Source organism: Cajanus cajan, chromosome 7, assembly GCF_000230855.2.
Source record: "Cajanus cajan strain Asha chromosome 7, NIPB_CcT2T_4, whole genome shotgun sequence".
In the NCBI taxonomy this organism is placed as follows: Eukaryota; Viridiplantae; Streptophyta; class Magnoliopsida; order Fabales; family Fabaceae; genus Cajanus; species Cajanus cajan.
Window position 1 is genome coordinate 2,073,843 of NC_138523.1, and position 19,623 is coordinate 2,093,465.

Consider the following 19,623-nt stretch of genomic DNA (forward strand, 5'->3'; position numbering starts at 1 on the left):
CTTGCCCGTTTCATCTTGTTGTCCTAGCACAACTCCCATGGATTCATCAAGCACGGTTAAGTAGAGGATTAATGGTCTTCCCTCGACAGGTGGTAGCAACACTGGTGGATTGGCCAAGCACTGTTTGATCTTGTCAAAAGCTTGTTGACAATCCTCATTCCAAGATTTGGACTGATTCTTGCGCAACAGCCTGAATATTGGTCTACACGTGTCGGTCAACTGTGCGATAAACCTTGCGACATAGTTCACCCTGCCGAGGAATCCTCTTATTTCTTTCTCAATCTTAGGAGGAGGCATTTCCATTATTGCCTTCGCTTTATCGGGATCCACCTCTATGCCCTTTTTACTGACGATGAACCCGAGAAGCTTACCTGACCGAACTCCGAAAGTACACTTAGCCGGATTTAGCTTAAGCTGATACTTGCGAAGCCGGTTGAATAATTTTCTCAAATATTGGATATGGTCCATTTCGTCTTTCGACTTTGCGATCATGCCGTCCACGTATACTTCGATTTCTTTGTGGATCATGTTGTGGAATAACGTCACCATTGCTCGTTGGTAGGTGGCACCCGCATTTTTGAGTCCAAAAGGCATCACCCTGTAGCAGAAAGTACCCCAGGGTGTAATGAAGGAAGTTTTCTCGCGGTCTTCCACATTCATCTTGATTTGGTTGTACCCAGAGTACCCATCCATAAAGGAATAGAGTGTGTTCGTGGCTGTATGATCCACTAGTGTATCGATGTGAGGCAAGGGAAAATCGTCCTTTGGACTGGCACGATTCAGATCCCTGTAGTCAACACAAACTCTAACCTTTCCATTCTTTTTAATGACCGGTACGATGTTAGCCAGCCATTCGGGATACTGAGATACAACCAAGAATCCCGCATCTAATTGCTTTTCCACCTCCTCCTTGATCTTTAAAGACCATTCGGGCTTGATTCGTCGGAGCTTTTGTTTGACGGGTCGAAACCCTTCTTTCAACGGTAACTTGTGTTCGACGATATTAGAGTCCAAACCGGGCATATCATGATACGACCATGCAAATACGTCCTTGTATTCCCTTAGTAATTGGATCAATTGCGTCCTTATTTCATCACTGATATGGGTCCCAATGTTGACCTCTTTTATCTCTTGGCCCTGTCCCAAATTCACGGTCTCCAATTTCTCTTGATACGGTTGGAGTAGGCGAGCTTCTTGTTCTAGCAGTCTTTGCAGATCCGGAGAGATGGTCTCCTCGTCACTGTCCGACTCAACCCATTCATCCTCGACTTTCGGATCCCGGTCGGAGCGAACAATCACAGACATAATTGTTTTATTGGTTCTGTTTTTGGTTTAGAATTATTAATGTTAATGAGAGAAAGAGAGAAAAGAACAAATGAGATAATGATATGTGAAAAATGCTTCTTTATTGATATGTAGAAAAATGTACAAAAAAACCCTTATTCATATAAAAGGGATCTCATGATCTCGGGTACTGATCATGAGTCCCTAAAAGAAAAGAAAAATGTGGAGGGGCCCTATCGTGGCTTGCTCTTCTCTCTATTCCTGCTTCGGCAGAGGATTCTTGCTCACGTCGGGTTCTGTCGAATCAAAAGTGACCCACCCAGCATCGATAAGGTCTTGGACCTTATATTTGAGAGCTCTACAGTTCTCCGTTGAATGCCCCGGTGCCCCCGAATGGTATAGACATTTGTCTTGCGGATTGTACCAATCGGGGTAAGGTGGGTCAATTTTCCTTGGTGGAATGTAAGCTAGAAGATGAGCTTGTACTAGCTTTGGCAGGAGGTCGCTATATGTGGTCGGAAGTTTATCAAACTTCTTCACAGGGTTGTACTGCGACTTTCCTGACTTCGAAGCGGAGGAAGATGAAGTAATAGTTACGGCGTTGACTCCTCCTTCTTTCTTCTTCCCATAGGTCTTCTTAGCTTCAGATGATTGGGAAGGCCCAGCTAGCTTCCCACTTTTCAGCCCTTGTTCCACTCTTTCTCCAATGGTGATGACGTCCGAGAAGAGCGTTGTCGTGTTCCCTATCATCTTGTCATAATAGGGACCGGTCAACGAGTTTATAAACAGGGACACCGTCTCCTTGTCCGACAGCGGGGGCTCTATTTGTGCCGCCAACTCCCTCCATCGTTGGGCGTACGCCTTAAAGGATTCATCATTTTTCTTACTCAAGGCTTGAAGATCGGACCTATCGGGTGTTAGGTCGATGTTATACTTGTAGCGCTTGAGAAATGCGTCAGCCAACTGTTTCCATGTACGCACCTGATTCCCATCCAGCTGCATATACCAGTTGAGTGCGATGTCAGCTAAGCTCTCTTGGAAGCAATGGATTAAGAGCTTTTCATTAGTGGCATATGCAGCCATCTTTCGATAATACATAGTGAGATGACTTTTGGGGCAAGTCGATCCCGCATACTTTGGGAAATCGGGCACTTTGAATTTGGGAGGGAATTGGATGTCCCTTACTAAGCACATGTCGGCGGCATCTTTGATATCGAAGTCATGCCCTTCCATAGCCCTCAGCCGGTCCTCGAGAGCGTGGAATTGCTCCTTTGAAATCTCGGGCTCTTTAATTGTAATCCCCGCCCTAGGGGGTACAGCTTGCGGAGGCTCTTGCTCTTGTTCCTCCTCATGATGGGATTCATGGTCACTGTGTTGAGCCCCGTGTTCGTTTTGGTGACGCATGAGTTCCATCATTTGCGCCATTTGCTCCTTGAGCTGCGAGAGCTCGGCTGTAAGCTTCCTATTTTGTTCCTCCAACGCTTCCATTTTCTTGCGTTTCTGCGCGCGCGTGAGGACAGAGAGATGACCAGCCACTTTCTAAAATGAATGCTTAACCTAATTAGTTTATTTATGGAATGAATACACTCTTGACGTGAGCTTGATAATCTTCCATCTTTAAGGCGCTGCCTTTTTAAGACGGAGGTTTACCACCCTCCTTGACTTATGATTTCTCCCCAACGGAGAATCTCAATAGTCATGGGTCTCTTTCGCTTACGTCAAGGGGGTATTGGTGAGCCTAAAATGAATGATTATGAGGATGCATGATGTCTTTTTGGTAATGATGCACATGTTCCTTACTTTTATTATATTTTCACACATGGTATTTCCTCTCTTTTTTTTTTATGCGGAGTTTATTCTTAGACCTTATCACGAGGTTTATTATTAATGCACAAACAGTGTCACATAGACCTATACACAAACAATTCACTCATCCACGAACAGTCACGAGCGAATCACGAGGTAGGGGTATCCTGCAGAAAAGTGCATATTCAAGGAGGTTCTAACTGTTCTCACTGGTCTAAGGCCCCCAAGGTGCCCCCATTATAGGAACCCAATTCCTCTCGTCGTAAGTCGATGGAAAGCTCCAACGCACTGTCGGACTTGAGTTCATGGTTATCACCTTGAGTGATGCTTTCCGACAACGGTCTACGGGCACCTATAGACCCATTCGACAACCGGCCGTACTAACATCCACTCCCTATGGCTTTCCACTCATGCCCCCGGGTATAGAGGGAACTGTTGTGTGCAAAGGTTCGTGTGCAGTTTGTATTTCAAACAATTGCGTAAATTTAAACATCCAACATTTATTAAAGCCAACTATGTAAAACATGTTATCATACAAGTGAGGGGTAATGAAGTAATTTCAAACTATTATTTTAGAAATAATCCATCACTAAATGGGACTGACTCTCGAGGCTTCCCCAGCGGAGTCGCCATCTGTCGCCACCCGCCGAAACGGACCTTGGCATTCGTGACGATGGTCGGACTCTTTTTAAGTTTTGAAAAATGATGGATTGTTAGAACGACTTATTCTCAAACTGAGACCTCATCGAACTAACAATTTTGTTTAAATGACTCTCACCAATCCATGTTAATCCCAAGCGGGACCCTCCATGGATTAGTGGTTTTCGTAAAAAGAAGGGTTCTTGGAGTCGCCACCAATATTTTACTCAAAACATTGGAAAAAGATATAAGGCAATTGATTTTCATAAATCAACTTTGGCCATTACAACCAGAGTCGGGTAAGGGAGTCGGTTACGTGCGAGGAAGGTGTTAGCACCCCACAACGCCCCTTTCGGGTTCCCTATGACGGATTATTTCATAAATAACAATGTAAAATTACTAGATTACCCCTATTTATTAGAAACGATTATAGATATAATATTTACATGATGAAAGCTTTAAACGTGTAATGCAACAATCAAAAAGCAATAAATAAGAGTAGTAAAAGAAAGGATTTAGAAAGAAACCTTCGAAGCGGGCTTTTATATATTCAAAACGAAGTTTAAGAGGCTTTTTGGCGCTCCTTCCCACTACACGTCCGCTCGCTCCTTTCCCCTAAAGATAATTTTTACTATGGAAATCAGAGAGATTTCCCTTCGACTTGTTCGAATCTCAAGCTAATGGCTCGTGACTCAAGAACTTCGTCGGATCGGCTCCCGGAGAGATATCTAGGGCAGAGAATAGCTCAAAAACCCAAGAATACTCAGCAGGAGGGTTGAGGAATGTGTAAAAAGTGTGGAAGGACGTGCAAATGACGTCCTATTTATAGGATTGAGGCGCAATACGGCCTGGGAGGTCAATACGGCCCGTACTGAGTTTTTGAACTACAGTACGGCCGTATTGAATTTGGTACGGCCGTACTGAAGTTCAAAAACTTCAGTACGGCCGTATTGAGTTCACTACGGCCGTATTGCAATTCAAATGGCTCAGTACGGCCGTACTGAACCTCTGGGAGGGCGTATTGAGCTCCAATCCTCGCATACCCTTATTCTAAGCTACTCTAAGACTCCTAGACTTACAAAGAATCATCCTAGGGTCTTCCAGGAGTCTTTCCGGCTGACTTTCCTTCGGTCTTCGAGAGTCTTTGAGTCTTATTTCCGACCCGGACAATTTTAGGGGTCTACAGTCACTTAAGTTGTTCACATGTGTTGTTAAAAATCTCCTAAGTTGATACTCCTAAATTGAAGACGCTTAAAGATATTGTGTTGTTTACTATGTTGGTAAGATGTTTTCTATGATGATGAGATGTATAATTGTGTTTTTGTGAAGTTTGGTGAAGAAAGTTATTATGTTCATATACTTAATTTTTTCTTTCTAATATATAGACATTTCTTTGTTACATAAGCTTACTATTACTTTTTCATGTATTAGACTTTGATGATTATACTTTGATATGAGAGTAAGTTAAGATTGGGTGGGGTAGGATTGATCCTAACATTTTGTGGGTGCTAGGCGAATCAATAAATTAAGACCCCTAATATATAAGTATTCAAACATATATTTTATAAAACAAAAAATAAACATGTAATTTTATTTTTAAAAAATTGTATGTCTTATTAGATTAAGTGCATAATATAGTTTTAACAAAAATCTAAATAAATGTATTGTCTTTTTTCTTTAATCATTTCTCATGTTATTCATTATCATCTAAATATTATAGAAATCCTCAAAATATAGCTATACTTGCATTGTTGAGAAAATTTTGGAAATTGAATAATTTCATTTGTTATATGGTTTGTGTTTGTTTTTAAGTGCAATTTTAATTAGTCTGTTATATGAAATTTAGTGATAATTAAGGTAGTGAGTAGTGGAATTTTCATTTTTAAATTAGTTTTTTTAAATATATTTACATAGTGTTTAGTTGAAGGGGAATGGAGGGGAGAGAGGGATTTTTATAAAAAAAAATTCTTATTTTGTTCTATTTTTAGGAGGGGAACAAAATCTCTTCTCATCTAAATATAGTTTCCTCCAATATTGAGGACATTTAGAGGGGAAGAAAGGGGTTTTAAAACATCTTTAGTACAATTAATGTCCAAAATATCCTTATTTATGTTATTAAAGTTAAAATTATAAGAATACAAAAGAAAATTAATTTTTAAAATCTTTTCCCACCCCTTATCAACCAAACAAAAAAAGAGTTATGTCCCCTCTCATCATCTCAATAAAACAAAATTTTTGACATCTGTCATCCTTTTCCCCTCATCTTGACCAAACAAACAATTAGTGTAAATTTTATTTTATGCCTTTTTTTAATTTTTCCATTGTATTACACTTAGAATATGAATATGGTGTATTATTAAATTCAGTTTTTTTAATTTCAAATGCCATTATTTTTTTTTTATATATTTTTTATACAAAAATTCAATGGCAGATAAAGTTTGAAGAACAAAATCTGGAATGTGGAGCAATTGAATTTTTAAATACAAATGTTGATCATAAGTTTTAAAAATATAAAATGCAATATGTAGTTATCCTGTCATACAACAAAAATGTAATATTTTTCATGAAATATGAGAAATAAAAAAAAAATGGGATATTTGACCGGCACCTGGAGCTTGTTTTTGGTTTCTTTTGATGTATGTGTATTTAGGATGATTGTATGCTTTTTATGGAATTTATGTTTTTAACTCTATGAGCAGGTTTTGTTTTATTTTTTTCACTGATATATATATATATATATATATATATATATATATATATATATATATATATATATATAGGGAATGCTAATATACTTTCACCTATTTTTTAGTGGAAGTATATTAGTAACCTACACCAAAATTTTAGGATAAAAAAATCATTTATTTCTTTTGATTTAGTTAATTTGTACAAAATATATTATAGTAATTTAATTTAATTTTAAATGAAAATAAAATATTTTTTCTCTCTTATTAATTTCATTCTCCAATTCATTTAGTTTTTCTATTAATTAATTTTTATTTGTTCAGAGAGAAAACGGAGAGACATCATGAAAGATGAGAGAGAAATGAGTTAAAGAAAGAATTTAATAAGAGAGATAAATATGTTAGAGAAAGAATTTAATAGGAAAGAGAAATGAGTTGGAAAAGGAATTTAATAGGAGAGAGAAATGACTTAGTGAAAGAAATTAATAAGAGAGATAAAATATTTTATTTTCATTTAAAATTAAATTAAATTACTATAATATTCTTTGTACGAATTAACCAAATTAAAAGAAATGAGTAGTTTTTTTTTGTCCTAAAATTTTTGTGTAGGTTGCTAGCATACTTCCACTAAAAAATAGGTAGGAGTATATTAGCATTCCCCTATATATATATATATATATATATATATATATATCAATACATCTATTAGATTAATTGATATTTATATTTTTTTTTCCTGTTTAGTAACCAAAGTGTAACAAGTGTGGTGTTATTAAATAATAATTTTAATCTCATTTAAAAAATAAATCTTAAAAATACTTGTGTCGATTAATAATTTCTAAAATTAATCTTATTTAATATGAGAATTCATATTTATTATATCAAAGTATATTTAAATTTTTGCATAGAATGGATAATTTTGGAGATTATTATTTAATGAGAATTTTTAAAAGTTAAATGAGAATATAAAAATTTTTTTAGCAAGTCGTTGATCTAACTAATATTTGTAACATTATGTGTTTCATGCTTTCATCCATGTTTATCTATTATGTTGATTTAAGATATTTTATGTTGCTATGTTGTATTTTATGTTGTCTCATAGAATTTTAAGGGTTAAGAAATATTTGAGAGTTAAGTTGGTTGAATTAATGTCAAAGTTGGCAAAAAAACTAAGGAAGGCATAAAAATGTTTTCAAAAAAAAAATATGAGCTTTATAAGTTATTTTTCTTTCACACACAGAATAATTTAGAAAGTTTTTAACTACAAGGACTAAAGTGAAGAACACATACGCATGAAATGATTTAGAAAGTTTTTAATTATAAGGATTAAAGTGTAAAATTTATAAAATTATAGAAGTTAAAAAGGTAACTAAACCTATATCAATCCCAAATATAAGAATAATGTTTTGAAATAGTATAAATTGCAATATCTTTAAAGTATTTCTGACTTGGAATAAAATGTTATTGCATTCAAAATAATTATTTTATTTGTTTCTTTTATTAATATGTATTTAAACAAACATAAATGAATAGTGTAAAAAAAACACATGGTAAGATTATGATTAAAAATAGGATAATATTGTTTTATGAAATTAATCGTCAACCTTGAGTTCAAAATTTCTTTGTACTTGACTACCAGTTACTCATTCATGTTATTATTTTTACAATAAATATATATATATATATATATATATTCGATTTGTTTCACCTTAATTTAGTATTAGATTTCCATATGTATTATATATTGATTAATTTTAATACATTATATTTTATATCAAAGTAATTAGCCATTTCATATTGCTCATTCCAACATGTCACTGATTTGTATCAATCCCTTTTACTTCTTTAGATTTTTTAATCGGTTGTTCCAATGTGAATTAAATATAGCATTATTTATAGTTGATAAAAATTAATGCAATAATAATGCATAAGCATAACTGTTGATTTGGGTCTAACCAACTTGTAAATAAGATTATTGCTAAACTTTAAAAAGGACGATTTAAATGGAATCATATTATTTTGTCCCCATTTCTTAAGCCCGGCCAACAATGCCAAATGGACAAAGGTCAAGATAATCTATTAAATTAATAAATAAAATAATTTGAACTACTGTAAATTTATAATATATTATAAAATAATAGAATAAAATATAATTATAGTAATAGTCTTTCACTATTTTATGTTTGCTTATAAAGTTGTGGTTACAATCTTAAAGTTAAGATTAATTGTTGTGAGAGTTTCGTCACTTCCAATTGCGTCCTTGATGGCTTGACCCATGACCCATTTGTTTGGTGAAGAAGATGAAAATCCAGTCACGCTCGTGCCACCGAGAATTGTGAACTGAATTTTGACTTGTTTTATTAATTGTTGTTATTACTTATGAATTGAACTAATAATTATATTGGCTTGTTGTTGCTTTATAACCCATTGTGGGAACTACGAACTGAATGAGTAAACTTGTTTAATTTTGAATATTGCAGTTATGAATGTTGATTTACTTTTTTTATATCATGGAGAATGATTTAGATATATTGAAAACCTCACCTAACACAAAAAGAGAGTTTGTTGCTACTACTAATCCTTCTTTTACTATTATTTCTCATAAAAGAAAGAGTAGGATTATTAACGACTAAGACAAAAAAAATTGAAAAGGTTAAGAAAAGAAAACTAAGCATAGTGCCTATGAGGTATGGAATTATTGTGAAAAGGTTGGTCTAGTTGATGGGGTGGATAAATGAAAATGTAATGGTTATGAGAAATTATATACATGTAAAATTGTTTCAAGTACTAATCATTTAAAATGTCATATTATTAAATGTATTGGATCTTTTAAGTACCAAGATGTTGGAATCATATTAGATAATAAAACTAGTGTGACACCCTCTACCCCAGCATAAATATATAATAATTAAAAGAAATATCTTATTGGGTTAAAAAAAATCTTTAGAATTAAAACAACAATTCCAATAACATGAGATTAGAGAATTCACATTCATCAACTTAAAACATGATCAAATGCGAAAAAACGAAACATTAGTTCTTCCAAAACAAAATATAATAATGAAATCCTAATTACGCCTAACTATGCCCCGATGTCACATATCCTATCAGAGCATGCCCAACTAAAGCCTAAGCCTCATCACCAACATCCTCATGATGATGATCACCTGCAACAAAATTTTAAACACATACAAAGGACAACAAGGGAGTGAGAAACATCTCACTCGGTTCCAAGTGTAGAAATAACAGTTAGGCAACACACACAATCATACAAGCACAGTCATAGCTACACATTATTTAAGTACAAATTCCAATTATACATACAACAATAACACATGCACAGTCATTCATCAAGCAATGATCTCATGGACTCGACTCATAAATGCATGTGGTGCCAGTCACGTGTCTCATAATCTCATTTCTCATCATTTCATCGCTAGTGACCCAAGGTACACCTTGTTAGTTTGTTACATCACTTGGTGACACAAGGTACACCTGTTACATCACTTGGTGACACAAGGTACACCTGATTAGCTTGTTACATCACTTGGTGACCAAAAGGTACAGCTAATCGACCAAAAGGTACACCTGATTAGCTGGTTACATCACTTGGTGAAAAAAAGGTACACCTAACTAGTTGGTTACATCACTTGGTAACCAAAAGGTACACCTGATTAGCTCATAAATGAAAATGACGCATGTCACACATTCACGATTTCATTGACTCAACATTTCACATTTCACATCTCATCATATCTCATGTCACATTATTTCACAATGTCATATCATAGATCATGTGTTCACCTTTCGTATTCTCACATCATATTCACATAGTTTCATATAAGAAACTTCTCGTAATCATATACATCAAAATAGTATATAAATCATACCAAGAACTTATCCAAAACATGAAGACATCATCAACTTTACATATAATGCCTCAAATCATCCATAGATCATATTCCTAATTTTACTTCACAGGGTTTCCCAAAAGAACTCACAGAGCACTCTAATTCATATCAAAATTTATCTATTTTCAAAATTAATCTCATATTCATACATATCATTCAACAAAAAGTACAATAAAGCAATCAGAAAGCAAAACAGAAAACATTAATATTTTGCAGGGTTTCCCGTAGGAATCCATAGAGCACTCTAATTCATATCAAAACATATTCATTTTCAAAATCAATCACATATCTACACATCACATCTAACAAGAAACCCAACAGAACAATCAGATGATAAAACAAAAAACGTTCATATTTTGTCTGTTCCTAGAAGCATGCATCAGGCAAGGGATTGGGGGCCAATCCAGTTACTTAACAATTATTCTCACACTACCCCGAGCGAGGTTTCTGACTCCTCCCTTACCTGGATAAGAAAAAGACAAAGTTAGAGCTGGATCTGGTTGATCTCCTTCTCTTGGTTCTCCTTGGTCTACAGAGAGTGTGTCTAGAAACAGTGTCAGAGTGCTCTATTTATATATTTCAGGAGTGGCTAGAACGGCCCGTTTTAGATCCGGAATGAGCCGTTCTGGATCCTTTCATCGTGCAGAAAATTTACATCTGGAACAGCCTGTTCTCAAACCAGAACGGCCCGTTTCAGAGATGAGTTTTAACTCACAACGTCCATATTTGGAACGACTGTTCCCAACTAGGGTTATAGGTCATTTTGGTAGTTTGGAACGGCCCGTTCCAATTTGGAAACGGCTCGTTCTGGGCTACAAAAATTAGGTCTTTTTAGTAGTTTGGAACGACCCGTTCCAATTTGGGAACGGCCCGTTCTGGGCTACTAAATCACCTCAATAAATCTTATGAAAATTACTAAATTACCCTCCATAAAAAGTATGAAAACTTGGGTGTTACAACTAGTTTCATGACAATATATAGAATCTATTAATCATGTTATAATTTTATTTTTTTATAATTAAAAATATTTAATATTTAAATTAGGTCAATTTGACCCGATTACTCAACATGGACCAGGATGGGCCATGCAACCCAAGAAAATATAGGTTGACCTAAAATAGCATTTTGTCGGTGTAGGTTAGGTTGGATCAAGCCAACTCAACTCGTTTTATACCTCTATACATAAGTACTCCCTCTATCCCACAATGATTACAATTTTAGCATTTGAAATTTTTTTCAAAATGAATGATATTCTCACTTTTCAATATAATGTAATGTTAGTTAACTTTTTTTTTCTTCTTAATTTGTCTCCTCATAAATTATTCAACCACTACAATTTAAACTAATACATTTATTAGAAAAATAAATTGTTTTAATAAAATTATGTAAAAAAATAAATAATATATTTATTGTTATTCTAAATTTGTGCTTAAAAATTTCGGTCAAAATGAAATGGAGGGAGGTAATTTGAATTAGTATAGTCAAACTCGAAAATCTCCATTCATGATGCAAATTAAATATCAAATATTTTTGGTATAATTTTAACCACAACTTCAAATTATTTTCTTCGAATAAGAATTTACTACAACAAAATTGTCATATAATGACACACACTATAGTGACACTATATATGTCACTAAAAATTACTTTTATCTACATAATAACTACAATATATATTGGTATATTATTAAAAAGTGTGGGTATAGACTAGGGATGACAAATAAACCCGTACTCGTAGGTAATACCCGAACCCGTCCCAACTTTGACGGGGAATACCTGTTTTGCCCGGGTACGGGTACGGGTAAAACCCGATAAATTAAACTGGGTACGGGTACGGGTATGGGTATATACATACCCGCCTCGTACCCGTACCCGTACTCAATTTAATTATATTAAAAAAAATATTTTATTATGTGTAATTATTTATTATAATGTAAAATATTTATAGTTGTGTAATTATTAAGAAATCTCTTGATTAAAATATGAGATAAAGAAATAATCTAATCATAATTATAATATAATGGAAAAATAATTTAAAAATATTATATATTTTTTTGTAAAAAAAATAATATTTTTCTACGAGTACGGGGATGGGAATGAAAATCACATACCCGACGGATACGGGTACGGGTACAGGGATGAGTTTGTGTCGCGGGGACGGGGACGAATATCATAAAACCCGTACTCGATCCGCCTCATTGCCATCCCTAGTATAGATTATAGTGACATAAAATACGTTGTTAAATCTCATTCAAAATCAACACCAAAATTATATATAACTATATGTCAAATAGACATATACATACATATATTGTACCTATAGTGATACTTTTTGTATGTTATTGTTTGTAACATTTCTTGTAGTGGTTGAATAATTTTAAAGCTAAAATCATGCAATTCAGTTCATTAATTGTCATATGCAAATTTAGCATAATGATATATTATATGGTATTTATATATTATCTAATTATTATATGTTTTAATATAATTTATTAATTATATCACGAGTTAATTGAAAAATTAGTACCGATCTAGTATATATATATATATATATATATATATATATATATATATATATATATATTCCAATTTAGGGTATAGCTATGAAGGATTGAACAAATTCACACTTCGAAGTGTAATTTCATGTACCGGAAAGAAGGTTGTTAATGGGCAAATTTAAAATTCTTTATTTCTCGTCCACTATAAAATGCCACAAATAATGAAACTTTTACAAAGGGAACCTTTTATATGCTACCATAATTGAATATTTTAAATAGAATGGACAATCTTATCTCTAATTGATTATAAGGTTTAGTAACTTTCTGACAGAGAAGTATGTGAAATTTTGAATTAAAAGCTAATTAAGAACAGGTTTGCAATTTGCATAGGATGGTCTAATACGCAACTTCTTGGTGATTTTATAAGTACATAGGAACCATTCCAACTTGCCAAGTACTCTCATCTCTTTAGAACAGATGATTCCCAAACACTGTCAAAATTAAAAACCTTTTTTTTTTTTTAATACAAACCCTATTTTTTAATACTAAAATACACAATATTGTGATTTTTTAAAAATTTGAAAATGAAAGTACAAGCTGCAAGTATGAAATATAAATCGTAAATGAGTGATGTGAATTATTAAAGGAGCATAATTCCTAATGATCAATGCTAACAAACACCCAGAAGTGGAGAAGAGATAGTTAACATAGAAAAGTTGAAGTGTCCAAAAATAATTGCTTATACTACCCGAATATAGAATCATTATTTTTAATTCTTCCCCACCCCAATGCTAACTAGATTAAGCTTGTTTTGTTTTATAAATTTAGTTATACATTAAAAATAAATCTCATTATGTCAAAAATATCAGCAAGCAAATATATCCAAAGAAATATAACTAACAACGTTTGGATTGAATCTTAATTAGCTGGCTGCACAATTAATATTGGGGCCAAAATCAATTTTCCTCGCAAAATATAGAACCCTAGTCCAAACCAATTTGATACAAAGTGGATTTCTTTATCAAGACAACAATCAAAGCAATATATAGGATGCGATGCAAGAACATTTTGTGATCCAAAATGTTGGAAGCAACTGTGAAAACATAAATATACTCTAAAAATAACAACAGTTTTCGGATTTTTTTTTTTTCGTCAAGTAACATGACTTCTAATGCATCAAGTTTTATTTTGTTAATTACTTACAAATATCATTTGATTTAAAATTTACTTTTACATTTTGAATTATGATACCATATATCAAATGGAAAATATCTTCAGTTTATTTTAAATTACTTTCCGACTATATGAATAAAATGCGTCAGTCATTTTGTTTAGTTGGCTCAACAGTTCATACACCAGTTCCGTTCTATTCATGTATCAGTTATTATCTCATACTTGAATTCAATCCACAAAGTAAACATTGTTGTAGATTAATTAATCGATAAAACAGTTAACAGTAAATAAAAATCCTTCATTTAAAAGTTAAAATTCAAGAGAAAAAAAACTTAAATAAAAGTATATGTTGAGAAAATGTACAAATGGTTGGCTAAAGCACTGCAAAGGTTCTTCATCAAAGTACAACTTTGATGTAGCCCCAAGGGTCTAATCCTCTTATGCTTGCCATTTTATTTAATCAATTTTTTTTTTTTTGTTTCCGATTTCTGATTACATGAATGTGTCATGAGATGCATAGCAAAATGAAACAAATTGAGAGAAATGAAGGATTTCATTTGTATACCATTTAATTTTCCTATTGAAAGTTGGGGTATCATGCATTATCTCTCAAAGTTGAAAATATTGATGGGAAATGGGAGCCAAATACTTCTATTCTATCAAGAATGTGACTAAATTTTTTGTAACTCAATAATTTCTTGATATGTTGCAAGTGCTTAAACTAGCAGCATGAATCCTCACATCACATGACACCATCTCCCTGCATTAGGATTCTTCTGAGTTCACTTGCAATTCCATGCAACAAAACTGGCTTTCTTATGAGTCCATTTATGCCAATCTGCACGCATCTTTCCTTTAAATCTTCTGTGCTTGAAGAAGTCAAGCCGAGGATCATAGGCCAATTTCGGCTTCCAAACTTGCGAATCCTTGTTGCAACTTCGAATCCATCGAGCTCAGGCATGTGAAGATCCAAAAGAATGACTTGAAAGGAAGATCCACCATGTCCAATAACATTAAGGCATTCATATCCTGAAGACACTGTAGTCACAACACAACCTAGTTTATGAAGCAACCTTTGAGTCACTGCTCTATGTATATCGATGTTGTCGACCAACAACACTTGCAGACCTCTGAAGAATGAATTTGAATTGGATGGTTCTGAATTTTCCCCAGGTTCAGAAATGGCTACGGCAAAAGATTGGCGCAATTGAAACCGAAGAAAAAGGGCCATGACTTGAGGAAAACCTTGAGCATTTGGTACTAACCATATGTTCCCCTGCATCAGCTGCAGTAACATAGTGGACAGAAACAAAGTATAAGATCAATGGAGAGAAAAGAAAAATTAAAGAACATAGAAACTAATACTTTCATAGTTCCAACTATAAATGTAGTGTATTAATCATTGGCATTCAAAGGATCTAAAACAAATTTAGAAAAATCAGTAAATATCCCTCCACTGACATTAAAAAATGGTTGGCCAAATAAGCTAACAAAATCTATAAATAAGACCTATCTAGAATAAGATTTTCACAGTTTTCACCATCTGCTAATGAAGGTAAACAAACACATAACAAAGTAAATCAACAAGGGATGAACAATTTTTCTTACACGTATAAAATTGTAAATGTCTATCTAGGTGAATCATTTGAAGGCTAGCATAAACAAAATTAACTGGTTAAGCAATGCAGAAAATAGTCTTGTACCAACATTTTTTAAAGTACATGAATATCCATTAAAAACAGCATCTTAATGACCTTTACTAGCTGCATGCACGATCAATGTTACTAAATTCACCTGGATTATCCTCTTGCAAATGTTAAAGTTCAGTCTTCCCCCAATCCAATCACCGGAGGGCTTCGCTCCCACAAACTGCCCCAAAGGAACTGAGCTCACTGATTCAGGATCACCGGCATTGATCCCTATCTCAAATCTAATATTTACATCACCACTAGAAGAGCTTGGTCTCCAGGTGTTCCAACCCTGGTCATCCCTTCCTTGATTTCCAGTTTCGGCAAAAACTCGAAATACAAGAACTCCTCCACCATGGTTTCCATTTATTGCATTCCCAATCATGTGCAAAATCACCTGAAAAACCCTCTTTTCATCACCTACAACATTGTCTGGCAAAGACTTGTCAACATCAGCCACAAAACCAAAGCTCCTATAAACAGACATGAACTTGGCAAGACAAGCTGCCTCCTTTATCATGGCATGCAACCCAAAAGGCTTCATCTCCATATTAAATCTTCCATCATCCATTGGTGAGTGGTCCATTGCATCATTTATCAAGTTTGACAACACATTGCTGGTCTTCAGCATTGAATCCACAATAAGCTTCTGCTCATTCTCTAAATTCTCACTTTGTAACATCGAAAGCAACATCAAAATTGAGTGCATTGGCCTTCTCATCCCATCACTCATGACCTTCTGAAATTTAGCTCTTGCCTGGCTGGCCATCATAGCATTAGTCTTCTCTGCTTGCAAAGCTAGATTTTGCTCCAACAACTTGTCCCTCATGAGCTGGGACTCTTCAATGATCGCAGCATGAGATAGAGCCACGGCCACCTGATCAGCAACCACTTTAATAATCTCTAGCTCTTGAAAACTCCATGATCTCAGATCGTTGCAAGGAAGAATCAAAACCAATATGGCATAACATGTCTGCCTTAGCTCTGGCGTCCCCCCTTTGAAATTGCAAAACCGAAGCATTGGCATTCGGATTGCAGCAACTGGTCCTGCCTCACCAGAAGCTCCACAACTGGCAGTGGCAAGTACTGAATCAGAATCAATTATGATTACTTCATTACTTCCCTTAATTCTCACAACATCTGCATCCGTTATGGGTAGAGAACAGTTACCATTCCTCCCATTCAATTCATGTGTAAGGATCACCTCAGTTTTCTCAATATTTGGCATCCACACTGCACAGTTTTGCAAACCAAGTGCCTCAGACAGCTCAACCAAAGTGGTGTACAGAATCTTATGCTTGTCCAACGACTTGCGAATCTCTTGAGTCAGCATTCTCACGTGCGTTGTAGCCTCCTTTTGTCTCATTATGATTCCAAACTCCCTCCCAAGATCAAAGGTTTTTTTCTTCAGCATCAACTCTCTAACCTTCACTTTCAACAACATAGGGATCAAGGTTAAGAGGGTTATGGAAGTGGCACATGATACCAAGGCAGTGAGAATTTTGAAGACAGTAACTGCCACCATGAGTTGAAAAGTGTGGGGACCATAAGTCCACCCATTCAGCAAATGTGTCATTCCACATAGTACAATGAAAGCAATGAACTGAAAGAGAACCCATTTGAATGGAACGCTTGAGCAACTAACAAAGAAAAGCAGCTCAATGGGGATGGAGAAGTAGGCCACAGCAATCAGAAAATCACCAACTCTCTGGCTCTCCACAATGGCGTCAATAGTCCACAAGCTGGACTCATCATCACAGTTACATCTTTCTGCTGCAAACACACATGTGAGGAGGAGCAACCAAATCAACAACACTTCAAATGACACTGCCTTTAACATTGATCCAATGTGGTTGCTTCTTCAATCCATCTACCTCACACCAAGTGAACAAGGAACTCAAAAACAAGGGTATCAACAATTTCTACCTCTAACAATGTTGCTTCTTCAATTATCATGTCCTGCCATAACATAACAAAGTTCAGCAAAAAAACAAAAAATTATTAACTTAGTAAGATCCAAAGTACAGAAAAAGAGATCCAAAAAGACAAAAATAATAAATAGAAAGAAAAAGTTGTAGGAATTTGTGTAAAGTTTTAACCTTTGGAGTGAGTGGCATGAATCTGTAAATAACACAGCGCAAACGGTAAAGAGGACATTTTCATCAACCAAATTATATTTTATTTTATGTATATACAAGGAATGAAAATAAAAATAAATAAACAAAGCTGTGACAAGAACCCCCTCTCCTCAACGCACGCACAAATTAAAAAACAGAAGAAAAAAAATCATAGTTCAACAACTTTCACTCAATAAAATTAAATAACAAACCAAAGACACAGTAATGCAGACCAAATTTTTTAAAAAATAAAGTATCTGCAGAAACACAACCCAATAGTTCTTTTTAAAATAAACAAAACTGAGATTACAATCATATATATAATCCAAATCCAACCTTGATCAGATCTTAATTAACAATCATATTATCCTGATTAAAGACATTACTAATAATAGCCATTAACCCTTCCAATTAATCTGGCCAACTTTCCAAACATCCTGCCACCCCTCATTTTTTTATGCATTGATTAAGCAAGTGCAACCCCCCACCCATCATTGGGAAGAACGCAAAGAAAGGAAAAGAAACCCACTTTAGCATGCAACAACAAATCCCAACATTGAAGTAAAAAGAAAAAACACCTTGCTTTACCTCGTGCCTTGTAATCCGGTGAGTAAGTAAGTGGGTGTGTTGTTGTGTGTGACAAGTAAGGGTAAGACATGGAAAAAAACACAACTAAGAGACACCCAGATGGAGAAAAATGATGGAAGTGGCGTTTTTGTACTTGTTGGGGATGTTGAGGTACCATTGTATTTGTAGTAGTGCTGTGTAGTGTTCGGTAAGAGAGAGAAAGTGGAGAGATAAGAGTTGCGTCATGTCAAGTGTGATGTGTGCAGTTTTCTAAGGTATGTGTAATGTGGTTTTGTTGGGAATGAATTGAGAAACCACAAAACCATAAAAGGAAAGAGTATAGCGCCGTTGTTTCGTGGGAGGAGAGAGCGTTTGAGGAGAGAGAAAGAGAGAGAGAAGGAGGGTCCACGTTCTTACATGAAGAGAACTTGGACGCGCTTCTGAACTGAGGTGTCCTTGTCACTCTCCAAAAGATTTGAATGTTTTGTTTTTCTTTCCCTCTCTCTAAAATAAATTTTGTATTTATTTTTAGATTAAAACATAAATTCATTTACTTTGTATTTTAATTCTTATAACTTAAAACAACTTGTTTTTAGTTTTATATTTATTTTTTGTAATTATTTTTAATTTTTATAGTTTAATATAGATCTTTTTTAGTTTTATATTTATAATTACTAAATTTTTTATTTTATATCGTTATTTTTTTTGTAGTATTATTTAGTTTTTTGTTAATATAGTAGATATTTTCAATTTTGTCAAAATGAAAAAAAAAGTCTAAACAATTGGTATCGTAGAAGAAAGTATAAAAGATATACAAAACCTCGAAACCTAATTTAGAATAACAATAAAATAAATTTAAAATCATACATGAATTAATAGATTTATCACGTCAACATATAAGAGACAATGTTAAAAAATAATAATAATAAAAATTAAAATGATTAAAAAAATTAAAGTATACAAAGTAAAAAAAGATCTATTTTAAATTATATGAATTAAAAATTAAAAAAGATATGTATAGAAATTAAAAAAAAATTATTTTAAACTTTAAGAATTAAAAGGTAAAATAACTGAAATTATAAAAATAAAAGAGTATTTTAACCTTATTTTTAATTTGATTTTTATCTCTTTGGTAGTTAATTTTTTTTTTCAAATGACTTTGAATAGTAAAAATTAGATTTAATTTTGTCTTTAGACCTTCAAATTTGAAGTATGTATTTTTTTTCCCTAAAATTTAAAATGTGTTTTTAATCCCT

The 19,623-nt window shown here is 33.9% G+C and overlaps 1 protein-coding gene across 3 annotated transcripts; it reads right to left on the minus strand.

Moving 5' to 3' along the window:
* Positions 1-14,534: 14,534 nt before the first annotated feature.
* Positions 14,535-18,766, minus strand: LOC109808121 (ethylene receptor 2). 3 transcript variants are annotated; one of them, XM_029273512.2, is made up of 4 exons: positions 18,389-18,766; positions 17,783-17,804; positions 15,790-17,642; positions 14,535-15,280 (listed from the first exon to the last, which is right to left on the minus strand). In XM_029273512.2, the coding sequence occupies exons 3-4, from the start codon at positions 17,521-17,523 to the stop codon at positions 14,738-14,740; spliced, it is 2,277 nt and encodes a 758-aa protein (XP_029129345.2). In that variant the 5' UTR covers positions 17,524-17,642; positions 17,783-17,804; positions 18,389-18,766; the 3' UTR covers positions 14,535-14,737. The 3 variants fall into 3 exon arrangements, with proteins under 3 accessions (XP_029129345.2, XP_020226564.2, XP_020226565.2); XM_020370975.3 differs by lacking the exon at positions 17,783-17,804; XM_020370976.3 differs by lacking the exon at positions 17,783-17,804 and having other exon boundaries at positions 18,379-18,766.
* Positions 18,767-19,623: the final 857 nt, after the last annotated feature.

Coding starts and splice junctions, on each gene's coding strand:
- LOC109808121 (XM_020370975.3), bottom strand. CDS start 17,523: ATGTTAAAGGCAGTGTCATTTGAAGTGTTGTTGATTTGGTTGCTCCTC. Junction 15,281..15,789: donor TTTGCAAGAGGATAATCCAG/GTGAATTTAGTA, acceptor ATGTTACTGCAG/CTGATGCAGGGGAACATATG.